Here is a 15,922-nt window from a genome sequence, read left to right as displayed (position 1 = left end):
TTAATGGAAGCTCAAGAAATGTTCAATAAACGAAGGAATGAAGAAATGAAACAGGGACTTCCCTGCTGGTCCAGCGGTTAAGACTCCGTGCTCTCAATGCAGGGGGTCCGGGTTCGATCCCTGGTCAGGGAACTAGATCCCACATCCACAATGAAAATCCTGCATGCTGCAACTAAGACTCAGTGCAGCCAAATAAATAAGCAAATAAATATTTTTTTTTAAATGAAGTGAAACAAATACATAGATTTGGAGAAAGTTACCCTGATTTCCTTATAGAATATGACTCAAGGAAACAGACTTATCTTTCCAAACCTGGACCTCAAGTGAGAAATTGCAGGGCCACTGATGCGGATGAAAAGACAAAAGGACATTATAGTGAGTCATATACCAGCTTGGAGCCCTAGACCAGGGCGGGAGGGGACACAGGTCAACTTTTCTGACTGTTGAAGTCAATGAGAGTTATAAAACCACCTCCCCTCAGTTCCATTACATTTCCATACCTGTTTTTCCTGTCCCTCCATTTGGAAGCTTGCCTGCCTCTTTCTACTCTGCTCTCTGTAGCAAGTGATTTCTAGGTTAAAAAAAAAAAAAAAAGCCAGTACATAATACTAAACTGGAAATGAGGAAAATTCTAATGTTCTTGAGTTGTCATTTATCAGGGTCATAGTACTGAGAAAACTGACCATTATTCATTCTTATCTAGCTGATGAGAAATGAAGAAATGGTTTTCCATAGAATACCTTTGAATAAATGTTATCATTCAAATGGTTAGGAGTTGGCAGATCATTTGGAATTTTTAAAACCTTTTATTTGGAAATAATGATCAGTTCATAGGAAGTTGAAAAATAGTACAGGGATGTCCCTTGTACACTCACCCAGTTTCCCACAATTGTAACATCTTATATAAGATGTTACAAAACGAGAAAATCAAACTATCAAAAAACTATCAGAAATTGCACTATCAAAGCCAGAAAATCGACTTTGGTACAATTCATAGACCTTACTTAGATTTTACCACTTTTATATGCACTCATTTGTGTGTGTGTGTTGGGGGGGGAGGGGTTCTAAGCAACCATATCACACGTGTAGATTCCTGTAATCACCATTACAATCAAGGGAAGGAAGTAATCCACCTCTGAAAGACTCCTTGTGCTACCCCTTTATCACCCATTTTCTGTTCAGCCCTTCCTCACTCCTCCCCCAATCCTTTAGAATGTTTTATGTTTTTTTATATTTGATATTTTTCACTACCCAAAAAAGAGGGGATGAGTTCTCTCACTGATTCTTGTGCTGTCCTGAATGCTGGAAGTAGAAGGGAGCACACAGCTAGGAAGTTAGGGGACTTTCTGTGTCCCCAGCAGGACAATCATTAATAGTAACACAAAGAGGCCTCCCAACGGAAATGATTCTTATTCCTATAATTGGCTAGTTTCCAGAAAAATGTACATTGGCTCTGTCTAGATAAACACTTGGCATGGTACTAAAACTGATAGGAATTCAACAAATTTTATCAGGCAAGTACACTGAGCCAACAGGGGCAATGCATTCCATAACATGTTCCTAACAGAATGGGAAACAATTCTCCATTTGTTCCAGAGGGCAGTTGTTTTCAAATTAGTAAAGCTTACTGCAAATGGAAAAAAAAAAAAAAACCTAACAGGCCACCTATCTGGTTTTCTTATTTATGTATCCTTAATTTATTTCTCCAAGCAGGAGACAAAATACCAAAACAGAGAAGTGCTGGCTAAAATTATTCACCTGAAACATCACTGCTAAAAGGTCCTCTTCATTCCTACATTCCCACAAAGCTTGTCCACCTAATCCTTCTTAGTACTGTGTGGCTCACCTTCTGAGGGGAGGGAAAGGTGCAGACTGTGTGACCAGTTAGGTAATAACAATAGCTACCAAGCGGTGAGTGCACTTACCCTTGGTAGTAGGCACAGTGCCAAGACCTTGACTTACAATATCTCATTTAATCCATATAACAGCCTGGTGAGATGTGTAGTTTTATCATCTTCATTCTACAGTGGAGAAAACGAAGAGTTAGAGAACTTCTTGTTTTGGTTAAGGCCACTCAACTAGTGAGTTGAAGACATGGGATTTGAACGCAGGTCAGTGGACCACTGGTAGGGAGTCTTGGCATTCATTAGGTCTGAGGTGTGACACAGAAATCCATATATGATACTTTTAAAAGTTCCCCCAGTGATTCTGATGTACTGATTACTTGGAGAGCATTGCTAGAATCTACTTCCTACAAGGAATGGGGTGCAGGTGCAGAGAATTATATGAGTATAATTTCTCATATAATTTCTCAAACTTATATGAGAAAACTGATAAACTTATATGAGAGATGCTGTCACTTCATAAACAATACTAAATGACTAGTGAATTTTGCCTATGCTTTGGATGAAAATGTATTCTTAAGTTGTTTCTGTATATATTCATCTATCTTTCAGCTCTTTGGACCACCATCACAAGCCTGAGTAAGTGTTGCAAGTACTTCTACCAGAGAGAGAATTAAATTACCTTGTAGCTATGGAGCACAAATTTAGTTACTTCCAAATTTGAGGTGGATGGATTCTGGCCTAGTTCTCTATTTAAAGCTTTTTCATCTATTTTTCCTTGAAGAAAAAGGAGAAGAAGGAGAAGGAGAAGAAGGGGAGGAGGAAGAAGGGAGGGGAGGGGGAGGGGAGGGGGACGGGAGGGGGAGGGGGAGGAGGAAGAAGAAGGAAGAAGAAGAACTAAGAGAGAGATGGGAAAAAATAAAAATAAAGATATATAGTACCATTTTAAAAGTTGCCTTTAATCTGAAGCATATTTTTACAAATATAGGTACTTGATTAGACTTAAAATGTTCTTAATAAAATCTAAAGACTGCCCTCTGAGAAATAAGTGTGTAAATAAACACAAAAAGTAGTTTTGTATACACAGGTCAACAGAAGACTAACTGGATTTGTTTCATTCACAAAAACAAGAGGGGAAAATATCTCAAATCACACTTGATTTCAACACATCAAGCCAAACGGCTAATAAACCGCCCACAAAGAATGAAACTATTTTGAACTCATCATTCTGCACATACATAATATCAAGATATGCATAAAATCGTGTAAGCAGAAATGTACCTGACCTTTTATTGAAAAGGGGAGGAGTCACATAGCCTGAAAGGGTTGGGACCCGCCTGCGGTCTCTTGGGAACTTCCTGTTGTCACCACACCTTTGGGTTAGTTATTTGAGCTCTCTCTGAGGGGAGAGTCTAAGGCTCTGGGAAGGAAATCATTCTTCTTGTGAATGCGACACACACTGTCTTCAGTTTCCATATGCTGAGATTATACTTCCTCATCAGTTTGATGTGCTTGGTGAGACCAGGTTGGTCATTTATTGAATGGCTTTCTTAATTATTTAAAAAATATTTAGTATAACTGTCATTCTATCATCCCAGTTCCTTCACTGGACTTTTTAAGTTTCACACAGCGATTTTTCAGGAAAGAAGATATGGATTAAATGAAATTTCGAATTCTGAAAAAACTTTATTTTTCTTCAGTAGTAAAAGAAACTATTATTCCTTTGAACTGGCCTGTTCTTCTGATGTACAAAACTTAAATATGCTGAAAAATCTAGTATTTTTTCTTTCATAGTTCATTTTTCTGTGCCTTTCCACTTCTATGAAATAAGATAATTTATTTTCTGAGAATTTTAAATTTTATTTTACTATAATATCTAATACAGAGAGGACAGGTTTTTACAGCTTTAATGCATCATGTTTATTTAAATTATTTTTATTTTAAAAACTATGATTTTATATGTGTAAACCTCTTGGAATGGTGCCTGGCATATTGATTACTTAAAATTGTTAATCATAATGGAGAAATAAAAATTAAAACAGTAATGTACACAGCAAGGTAATAAAAATAAAGTGAAATGCTTTTTTTTTTTTTTAAAGAAAAGCTCAACACTTCTCAGCTTTTTAGGAATCCAGTACTTTTTCACATAGTTTACTGTAATGAAGACTGGTACAATTTTTCTGAAGGGAAGTATGTTATATATTAGGACCCATAAAAATGTTCATGCCCTTTGAAACTAGTAAAACCATTGCTGGGAATTTGTTCTAAAGAAATATCTTGTAAAAGAAAAACAAAGAACTTATATACAAAGAATGATTCTAACTCTGTTATTTATAATAAGTTAAAACTAGATACAGCAGAAATGTTCCTACATACAGGAATGGATAAAGTACAGTGTAACAACTTTTAAAAATATGTAGCCTTTAAAATAATTCTGAAGCTATGCAGAAATGTGCAAACATGTTTATAACATAATGCAAAGTCAAAAAAGCAGAACTCAATTTTGTAGATAAACTAAGATTACAACTATGCAAAAATCATGTGTGTATGCCTGTAAATAAAGTTTAGAAGGGAAATGGAAAATTAATATAGTTGTATTAGGATTTCAGGCTTATAAATAACTTTTTCTTAATTTGTGCTTTTGAAGTTGACTTAATAGTAAGTTAAAATTAAACTAGTGATGATATTTTAAATTGAGAATTCAACGTTTTAAAATTTGTGTGTATTATCACTTAAAAAAAATTTTTTTTTTGGTCGCGAGGCATGGGGGATCCCTGGCCCCTGAGGGGACCAGGGATCAAACCCTTGTCCCCTGCAGTGGAAGCACGGAGTCTTAACTACTGGACTGCCAGGGAAGTCCCTAAAATTTTAAAAAATAAATAAATTTAGAGATAGCTTAAGGGGAGTGGGAACTAACCTTCACACAAAAACCTGATAGTAATTTGTGAGTACTTTCTTCCAGTCTCCCATTATATATCTCAGTTTACAAAGCTGGAACTTAATTTTTTGTGACCTGCCTTTTTAAAAAAATGTATTTTTAAATTAATTTTAAAATTTGAAGTATAGTTGATTTACAATGATTCAGGTGTACAGCAAAGTGATTCAGTTCATATATATATATATATATATATATATATATATATATATATATATTCTTTTTCAGATTCTTTTCCATTGTAGGTTATTACAAGATACTGAATATAGTTCCCTGTGCTATACAATAGGTCCTTGTTTATCTATTTTATATATAGTAGTGTGTATCAGTTAATCTCAAATTCCCAATTTATCCCTCCCCAACCTTTCCCCTGGTAACCATTAACCTGCCTTTTTACTTAATGTTATCTCATCAGTAAAGTCTTGTTTTAAGTCATTCCATAAGACCCACTGCTGCATGATAGAATCTAAGCAGATAGATATACATCACAATAAACTTCCATAGCTAGAAAGAAAAAATATAAAAAACATAATTATAGCTGTAAGCTAAATCCGTACTTTCAGTATCTGCAAAACCTTGAACTGAGAACTTTCTTGGGGGAGGGTGTTGAATAATATGCAGAAATTATCGATCACAAATACATTGACTTTTTGTTTTTCCCTTCCTTGGCTTGCAGTCCAAAAATTAGGACTTGTAATCCTTGTAATCCCAAGAATACTAGTCACTTACTTTCAGAGATTTTTATTTTGTTGTTCTAACCTTTGTGAAATCATGATAGGAATGTTTGCCGTACTCTTACTAGTGTACAAAGCAATGGCTAGCAAACTCCAGTGTGCACTGGAATCATTTGGGGAATTTGCTAAAAATGCAGAGACTATCTCCAGAGATCCAAACTCTGGGTCTGGGGTGAGGTCCTGGAATCTGCATTTCAAACAAACTCACAAGGTTTTTCAGTTTGTAGGTGGTTCAAGGAACACAGGCTGATAAGTATTCTTCTAAATTAAGGCTGCTTGTCATAAGTATTTTATTTATTTATTTTAAATTTATTTATTTATTTATTTTTGGCTGCGTTGGGTCTTCGTTGCTGCCTGCGGGCTTTCTCTAGTTGCAGCGAGCGGGGGCTACTCTTCATTGCAGTGTGTGGGCTTCTCATTGCGGTGACTTCTCTTGTTGCGGAGCATGGGCTCTAGGCGCGCGGGCTTCAGTAGTTGTGGCACGCGGGCTCAGTAGCTGTGGCTTGTGGGCTCTAGAGCGCAGGCTCAGTAGTTGTGGTGCAGGGGCTTAGTTGCTCTGTGGCTTGAACCGGTGTCCTCTGCAGGCGAATTCTTAACCACTGCATCACCAGGGTAGTCCCTGTCATAAGTATTTTTAAAAGTTACTCTGCCATTGGTATTTTGTCCTGTGGCAACTTGTGTAAAACTAGGTAGATATTTTCCTAGAGAAAATAGCTTAGTGCCAAAATTAGAGAGAGAATTGTTTCCTCGGATATAGGAAGCTCTCTTCAGGTTGATTTATAACTCTGTGTGTGTGTGTGACTCATCCTTCTCCAACACAGAGGAGACAAAGGTGAGTGAGGGGGTGGAGTGTGAATGTGCATATTTATGCACATGATTAAGAGATGAGAGTGAGGAAATCAGGCATCTCATTTGTTTTCTGGGTTATATCCTAAAGAAATACAAGCTGGTGGTTAAAAGCAAAGATGTCCTTCTAACCAAGAGGGCATTTGGCCCGTACGCTTCTTGCCTGTCTCTGCCTTGGGTAAAAGAGAAACGAAGATATTCCAGCAGTTTTGGCTCTGGCCAACTGTGAACCCGTCACAATCTGGCTCAGGATGGATTTTTAGTGCCAAATTCAGTGTGGTTCTCTGCATAAAAAAAATAAACTTTTCAGATTAAAAAAAAAAATCAATAGAATTTCATTGTAGGGACATGTCACCTCCCCCTTCTCCTTCTCTCTTCAAAGCAGGAGTCCAGCTCATTTTCTAATCTCTCCAAGTCAAAGTTTCTGGGCTAAAGAGATGTTTATTTCTGAGACATTTGGAAGTTCCTGCAGAACAGTGTTTTCAGGCAAGCCTAAGAGTGTGCGCAAACGTGGGTTTCTGGAAAGCTCCTAGCTCCATCAGTTAACACGTGGTGAGCTGTGTGTCCTGGTCACTGACTGGCATCCACCACCCGGCAGGCAAAATACTCAACAGTGTATCCCTTAATCTAGGTCTGAATCTCAGTAAATATTTTCAGGCTACATCGAGTCAATATACCTGTCTGTGGACCTCTGTTCTAAAGAAGTTATTCATACACATTTGCGTCATGTTTGGAGGTGGGGAGAATGAGAGCTTGAGCCCGCCTCGGAGCCCAAAACTTGACATGAAAGAAGTGTAAGTCAGGGCCCTGCCTGTCTTACTTCCTGACTGGATACGAGGCAGCAAGGTGAAATTAGGTGGAATTTCACCGCTGTCACTGGGGGTTGGAGATTAGTAGACTAAACTTCACCAACCATGGGTCTGAGAGAAACTGACACTTTCATTTTTAATAAACCGACTCGGCCATATTGAGAGGTTTTGCTCATTGACTCTCATAGAATCTCAGAACCATCTCTCTTCTCGCGCCACTCACGATTGCTTCATTGGTGGCTTATTTCTATCTACAATTCCATCTTCTCTCTTCACAGACACCTCTTTGGATATGAATGAGGAGTTTCCTCTTTCTGCAGGAGTTTTCCCCCAATCAGAGTTGTGGGAGCTGAAATCAGTTCCTCCAAAGGCAGGAAGAAGCTAAAAAGCCAGAACCGAGCATGACTCTGAGATAGCATGGGCAGCTTTATTTAGCTGCAGGGCAGTGTGTCTTGTGAATACAGAGCCAAAGGATCCCTTGGAAGTTTCATCAGAAAGGAAGCAAGGTTGTCAGTGATCAGTCTGAGGGAATCACACTTTTCTATCCAACTGGGACTCATATAAAATAAGTCAATCTAGGGAAACAAATGTCTCCCTGTTTTCTTGGTTGTAGCCTAAAGAAACATAGCTGGTGGATAAAAGCTAGGGATAATCTTTCCAACCAAGAGGGCATTTTGTCTAACCAACCCAATTTTATGTGGTAAAGGTAAAACAAAATAACAGCTATATTAATCCCTAAGTCTGAAGAATAAGAGTGGTTTGTTTTGCACAGGAACAGCTACAATCCCTCCCTCACAGCCAACAGACTGACCAGAGTGGGTGGTGGAGGGGCAGGGATGCTTTATTTATCCTGCAGTGGTAGAAAATGAAGGTCTATCAACCTCAGTTTCCAAGGGGAAAGAAAACAAATTGGAAAACTGGGAGCCTGATTTGATTGCGACAGAAAAAGGGAAACTTCTGCCCAGTCACCTCCAAAAGACTTTTCGTCTTTTTTTTTTTCACTCTTTCCATGAAAGGATGAAATTACAGGAGCCATTTTTAAGAAACAGATTTATTGAGATATAATACACATACCATACAATTCACCCACTTAAAGTGTTTTTTAATATATTCACAGATATGTGCAACTGTCACCAGTCAATTTTAGAACACTTTCATGACCCCAAAAAGGAACCCAGTACCCTTTAACTATTGCACCCCATCTCTCCATCTCCTCCCATCCCGTAGCCCTAAGGAACCACTAATCTACTTTCTGTCTCTATAGATTTCCCTATTCTGGACATTTCATATGAATAGAGTCATATAATATGTGGTCTTTTGTGACTGGCATCTTTCACTTATCGTATTGTTTTCAAGACTCATCCTTATTGTAGCATGTGGAACCATGTTTGTTAACTAACAGGTATTTAATAGCAAAAAAACCCTGCTTGATATAAAGGTGGGAAAACACCTATCTGACCAATATTCTAATTACAAGAGTAAAGTATGGTTATTTTCAGGTCTTTTAATTAAAATTTAAGAAAAAGGAGATTTCTTGATATATTAATTTTTTTAGATTAGGGTTGTCTTTGGTTCGTAAGAAAGTCCTGGAAATTTGTTTTCTTAAGTAGATGCAAGAGGCATCCTTTCAAATAAGTTAGTTTGCAGATCTTAGAATTTCATTTCTAAAAGGAATGCTAGAGTTAGCTAAATGGCTAAGGAATGAGGAACCAACACCTCATTTTAATATGAGAAAACTTATGACCCAAATAGGTTGTTTGTTTTACCTTGTTAATGACACAGCCAGAAACAAACACAGTTCTTTGGCCAGGGAGAAGCACTGTCACCTGTATACTGGCTAATAAAGCTTCCCTTTTCCAAATCCTTGGTTGGATTAAGGAAACTACAATATTGTAAGGGGGACTTCCCTGGTGGCACAGCGGTTAAGAATCCGCCTGCCAATGCAGGGAACATGGGTTCGGGTCCTGGTCCAGGAAGATCCCACATGCCGCAGAGCAATTAAGCCCGTGTGCCACAACTACTGAGCCTGTGCTCTAGAGCCCACGAGCCACAACTACTGAAGCCCACGCACCTAGAGCCCGTGCTTCGCAACAAGAGAAGCCACTACAATGAGAAGCCCGTTCACCGCAGCAAAGAGTAACCCCCTGCTCTCTGCAACTAGAGAAAGCCCGAGTGCAGCAACAAAGACCCAACACAGCCCAAAAAAAAAAAAAAAAAAAAAAAGATGGAAGGAAGGAATTTATTGAGCACTTATTTTATATCAAATCCCACACTGTGATTTACTTATTTTATTTAGTCTTCATAACAACCCTACAAGATCGATACTACTAACCCAACTTATCATCAACATCATCATCAATTACTAGCTTTTTGGCATCTATTATGCATCCTGTAATGCTTTAGATACTTCATAGGCATTTTCTCTCATTCTCCCATCAGTCCTGACGGCAGGGCTGGGATTACAGTGAGGCAAGTGAGGCACTCACTAGGTGCAAAATTTAAGGGTGGAAGGGACACCAAAATAGTCATCAAGGTCAGTCATATTTATGACATTTTAATGCAATAAAAATATTTTATTTTTGTGATATTTTAATGCAACATTTAAGTGATATTTTAATATATAAATAATATTTTACAATCATTTAATGTTTAATGCAAACAATAATCTGCATATCATTAATAATGTATATTATGCATAGATGATATTTTAATGCAATATTTTTAAAAGATCAAAATCAATGCAAATATATGATGAACAAAATGTCAAAAATTTTAATAAGATATACTATTGATTGTTTTACAAGTCTGTGTTATTGTACAACAGGAAAAATTATCTCCACTTGGCTGGAATTCCTGGGTCCATGACAACTCACTTCATTGCTAGGCGGTTTATAAGGGTTGACAATGGTGTATGAACAGATTAAATAATGAAGGTCTATTTTTCACTTGTTTTAAAATATGGGAGGATATTTTGATAAATATATATTTATATAAATATGTATATTTATATGGTGTGGTTTTTCTTTTGCCTTGGGCTCAATATGGCTCTGCAAAGCACTGCCTGACAGATTGTCACTATTATGATCATTTTACACATGCAAAACTGAGACCTAGAGAGGTTGGGTAATTAATTACCAGAGGTCACATAGCTAGTAGGCAATGGAATTGAACCACAAACCTAGGTCTGTCTCCAAAACCCAAGCTCTTTCCAAAATTGTGTTGTGTTTTTGTTTAAGACATTAGACCAGGGTTGGCAAACTTCTTCTGTAGAGAGCCGGATAGTAAATATTTCCAGCTTTGTGGACCAGTGGTCACGGTTAAACTACTCATCTTTGCCTTATAGGAGGAAAACAGCTATAGGCGATACACTAATGAGCATGGCTGGATTTGGCCTGTGGGCAGTCATGCATTGGATTATAAGAAAATATCTCAGGCACAAATATGTTATATCTGAAGATGCCATAGCCAGATTTCCCTGACATCCTACTTGAATATGTTTCTTTTAATTTAACAGAGGGAAGACAGTAAATGATAATCAGGCCTGCCCTACATTGGGATATGAATTCATCACGGGATGGCAGACATCACCCATCCAATTGTAATTTTCCAGTTGTCAACAGGAAACAGCATTTCAGAGGGATTGAATTTCAAAGTAGTCTGAAGAAGAAAGGCAGAGTTTCTCCTGTTTCAAATAAACTCTAGAAGAAGAGGTTAAGGTTTAGAAACCAGTTTAACACGTTCTGTAGTTCTTGATTGGGCTGTTAATAATACTAACTCTAAGCAAACTTGACTTTGTAACAAAACAACAAAATAACCAACAAGAGGTTTGCTTTCTGAAGGCATACATAGTAGTTAATCATTTTAGTAATACCAACATAAAGTAAAATGTAAAGAACTATATTTACGAGGGTGAAGCAATTTAACAAATTTGCTACTCACAAATATCTAGTCCTTGCATGTTCTCCAAACTGCCTGAGAATTTCAGGCCCAAAGACAAGACAAGTTCCTGAGCTTGGTGCTGGGGACGCAATACTAGACTAAAAACAATACAGTTCCTGCCCTCAGAGGAGCTTAAACTAACTTGTAACATGGTCCAAAATAAGATAAATGTAATGTTTTCTTTTTAAAATGTTATTAATTCTGAGAGGAAAAGGGTTAATAACCTGAGGCAATTTTAAACAAAGAACATTGGAAGTGGAGTGCATGACCCATTGTTGTTTGCATATGATTTTCCAGGCTTTGTCACCTGCAGATATATTTTTACATAGTTTCAGTCGTAATGCATGTGCCACTTCATACTTCATTTATTTTATAAACATTACATAATACACTCCTTATAGTATTTATATGGCTCATTCTGAATGGCTGAATAATGCGTTAACAGATTGATATTCATTTATTCAGGAAACATTTATTGAAGCCAACTCCGAGCCAGGTTCTGTTCTTGGCACTGGGAACATAAGAATGGATAAACAGACAAACAGATCAGTCATCTTGGAGCTTCTGTGCTAGTGGGGGAAGTTATTTCAGAAAAGGAAAGAATGCTTCAAGTTTGTGGTAGGAAAAAGACAAGTAACATTTAAGGGGAAAAGTTCTCTGGAGTGGAATTCAACACAAGAAGGAAGTAGGAACGCATATTTAAAGCCAGGGCATCATTTAGGCCAAGGAATTCATTTACAGATATGAATAAACTTAGGAACTAAATTACCCACTAGCCGCTTTTTTTTTAATTGAAAAAAAAAGAAAAGAGTCAACTTTAATTATAACTAACCAAACTGCATCCAGGAATGTCTCCAAACAATCGAACAAAAGAAAAACGATAAAATTGTCCTATTGAAGAAACCAAGAGTTTCTACCAGTCCCAGAGCTTCTGAGGGTTAAGCCAAGAGCAGCTCATTCCTGAGGCTGGTTCTGTCCCCAACTCAAGTTTCTCATCCCATGAGCAGAGTTGGAGATGGGTGAAGGACCATCCACTAGCCCGTCTTGAAAAGACAGCAAGAGACAGTCACCCAGGGGTGAATGGAGAAGGCTAGGAAAAGGACTCACTGTGAGCGATAATCTCATATATTATAGAACTAAAACTACATAGCCAGGGAAATATGATCCCAGAAGATAATTTTTATATACACTTCATCTTTATTCACAGTAGATCATGTTCTGTAAAGGCGCTACAAGCACTGAAGTAGCAGTTACTGAACCATTGCTCTTAGAGGGAATATACGGTTAGGTTCCTGTGAGCCTCTGCTTATGACATTTTAGTTGACCGATCAATACATAATCTTATTTTATGTGTGTTTCTATTTAAAGACACCTTATTTAATATATATTGTTTTGTTTTGTTTTTTAAATATTTATTTATTTATTTATTCATTTATCTACTTAATTTATTTATTTTGGCTGTTCCAGGTCTTAGTTGCAGCTCATAGGATCTTTGCTGCAGCATGCGGGCCCTTAGTTGTGGCATGCGAACTCTTAGTTGTGGCATGCATGCGGGATCTCGTTCCCTGACCAGGGATCAAACCAGGGCCCCCTGCATTGGGAGTGTGGAGTCCTACCCACTGGACCACCAGGGAAGTCCCAATATATATTGTTGATTTGCTAACATTGAAATCATGGCCAGCACTATAACTCATACCTGAACAAAATTATCTCACACTCACATTTTCTCTGTAAGGTACGTCACAGCCTTTATGAGTTTAGAAATGCCAGCCAGCACTTGAGGACTATGTCTGGGGGATTTTAAACAGTGAAATCACCAAGAAAAGGCACAAGAAGCAAAAACATGGCAGTAAGAGGCCAGGTAAAGGACATTTGCTATGAGAGCTGAAACAAGAAGGCAAAGTGTCGCCGTGTTTGACCTCAGCTGAGAGTGATGTGTGGGGCAACTTAGATTTTTTGCCACTCAGCACCTAGCTGTGAATAACTGCAAAAGCCCCTCAAGTACTGATTTTGGGGGTTACAAATACATTTGGGTTTTATTTTAGTTCTTAGGTAGAGTGTTTATTGCTGTGCTTTATCACAGATATTCTGCATTCTTCTTTTAATGTATTAAATATTATGTAATTTTTTTATTTTTTAAAAATAAGAAAGGTTTGGCCCTCAAGGGCTCCCAGTCTGTTGCTGAGGTCTGAGTGGCCATCACACTCCTCTTCCGTCTGGGTTTCAACCAATTGAGAAATTGACCCAGGGCTAAAAGTATCAGCTTTCTTGTTGGCATAGTTGAATTTGAGAAAAGTGCAGGTCAAATCGTTTTCTCCTCCTAATGCAAACCAGAAGTCCCCTGCTGACCTCTCCCCAAGTGGCAGGGTGTACCTGCCACCAGGGAGGAAGAGGAGGGAGAGAAACGACTGAAGGGAAAAGGAGAGAGGGGGCAGCCCTCCTTCCTGGGGAGTGGAGTGGATGTCCCTTGGATGAGGCACACCCAAACCACTGGGATGCCGAGCAGGAGTGACAAATTCTTGCTTTGGGGTGTTACCAATAAATTTTAATGAGTAGGTGAATTCACAAGTATGAAATTCACGAATAAAGAGGACTGACTGTATTTTGACAGTGTTTGTGTGAGTGTGTGTGTATGTGTGTGTTCTGAAGAAGAGGTCAAGAAGGATATACAATACAGGAGGCAGTACAAGTGCAGTGACTTTCTTATCTTTCTTGGTAGGGAATGAGGAGCTAGAATAGATACAGTAAATAGAACAGAAGCTCTCTGTGATTGATACACTAGGAAATAGAGCCTTAAATTTTATTTTTAAACTAAAAAAGGAATCACCAGATGAACTAAAAGTGATTTTATAACTAATAAAAATCAGGAGGTAGAGGGGAGAAGTATTGAGTGTGCTAAGGCCCTCATCACTTATAACAGAGGGTCATTAGATACTGTCTCGAGTTACTAAAGCAAGGACTGGAGCAGAATAAGGAAAGACAACTGTTCTGACAAAGGTCAGCAGCAGGACACATGGCAGAAGTTAAAAATATGCCCTACAACAGTCTGAAATACAGTTTCCAGGTGCCCAAAACTCCTGGCCAGGAGTTCACATTGGAGGATAAATACATCTGAATAAATATTGCTAAGTCTGGAGCTTTTCTGCATGTAGTCTATTTCTGACCTACAGGCTACACATTGAAATCCCATGAAATAGAGATTTAAGTGTTTCATATAAAGTTATAAAGGTCAATCCCAGAAAAAATTAAAGCAGGCTATAAACATCCCAGTATGAGAAAGAAAATATAAACGGAATAAAACAAAGAAAAGAGAGACAGGGCAATCCACATAGCAAAAGCAATGGCCTTTTCCAGAGCACAATGCTGTTATAAAAATAACTAAGACATTTAAAAATACTTGAAGTCACAGTGGTTCTATCAAATGAAAAATAAAAACCCATTTGTTCTGCCCTTCTTGCCTTTCTGTAACTGTCAATTTTAAGGGCTTCTAGTAAGGACTCAGCAAGCCAAAAAGATTGGTTGAACCATTCCATAGTCATTAAAGTTGGCAGTTTCTGCTGAAAAATAGCTCTGGCCCCAAACTTCAGGATGCATCTCTGAGCCTTCCAAGTACTCAGACACATGGTTTATGACACATTGACATAATATTGCTCAATCGGCTCAAAATGAACAAACCCTAGTAATTAAGCAGTCCCCTTCTTTGGAAAGGGATCTCTATCTTTTCCAGTATGACCTCATTCATAATTAATTTCTGCCGCATAAATTTCTTGGGCAGGTAGGTAGCAAGTGAAAGATGACTTAATTTCCCCAGGCCACCTGGTGAGTCAGTCACACAACCAGGAACAAAACCCAGTTTTACTGATGTCTAAGACCCAGAGGCTCAGCCCTACCCTGTGACTCTTCCTGTCCAATAGAATGACTAATTGAACAGTCAATTATTTACTCTGGGACTTGCTCTACAAGCACCAGATAAGTTTCAGTCCGTGTTCACCTGGGGCAAGTGATCTACAGGAAGAGAAAAATGAAAGGGGCCAACAGATGGAGAAAATATTTACATAGCTGAATAAGTCCTGGGCATCTAATGCACAGCATGGTGACTATAGTTAACAATACTGTATTGTATATTTGAAATTTGCTAAGGCAGTAGATCTTAAATGTTCTCCTCTCAAACACATAGACACACACACACACACGCACACACACAAGTTAACTACGTGAGATGAATGTGTTAACTAACCTTATTGTTGTAATCATTTCTTAATATATATATTAAATCATCACATTGTACACCTTAAATTTACACAATATTATTTGTCAATTATATCTCAATAAAGCTGGGGAAAAAAAGAAAAAAAGACAGTATTTACATTGTGAGCATGCTTTACTGCACAATCTACTGGATAGTACAGAGTAAAAGGAGGAATGTGTGACTTTGGGGCTCAATTTTTAGCCACATCTTTTCTAGGGTGAGGCATTTCAAAGCCTCCTTAATTTCTAACCTTCTATTTGAGCTTCTTTTGCTCATTCTATTTTGGAAGTTCACTCACTCCTAAGTACCAGAGCCTTTGCAAGAAGTTTCAAGTAAAAGTATCCATGAATGGACCCAGGTTGTGAAGGAAAGGTAGAGCCCCCAGGATGAAGGCCACTCTGAGGCTCAGAATAAGGGAGGAGCAATTCCTGGGTGTGCAAGTGCAGATTCACTGAGAATAGGGGCCCAGGGCAAATGGTTCCTAAATTCTTATTGGAAGAAGTCAGAACAGATGTTTCCCAAGGCACTCTTGTCTTTTTTTGGGCCAGTTGCAAGTCAACTGTCTT

General features: G+C 38.1%; 1 protein-coding gene across 1 annotated transcript in view; it reads left to right on the top strand.

Annotated features, from left to right (window-relative positions):
* The first annotated feature begins 3,280 nt into the window (after positions 1-3,280).
* Positions 3,281-15,922, top strand: part of LIPH (lipase H) — a 45,649-nt gene continuing 33,007 nt past the window's right edge. Inside the window, exon 1 of the mRNA XM_007195270.2 lies at positions 3,281-3,369. Within this exon, the coding sequence (XP_007195332.2) occupies positions 3,321-3,369 (49 nt within the window). The 5' untranslated portion in view covers positions 3,281-3,320. The remainder of the gene's footprint in view (positions 3,370-15,922) is intronic.

This window comes from Balaenoptera acutorostrata, chromosome 4, assembly GCF_949987535.1.
Source record: "Balaenoptera acutorostrata chromosome 4, mBalAcu1.1, whole genome shotgun sequence".
In the NCBI taxonomy this organism is placed as follows: domain Eukaryota; kingdom Metazoa; phylum Chordata; class Mammalia; order Artiodactyla; family Balaenopteridae; genus Balaenoptera; species Balaenoptera acutorostrata.
This window is presented reverse-complemented; position numbering and strand designations above follow the sequence as displayed.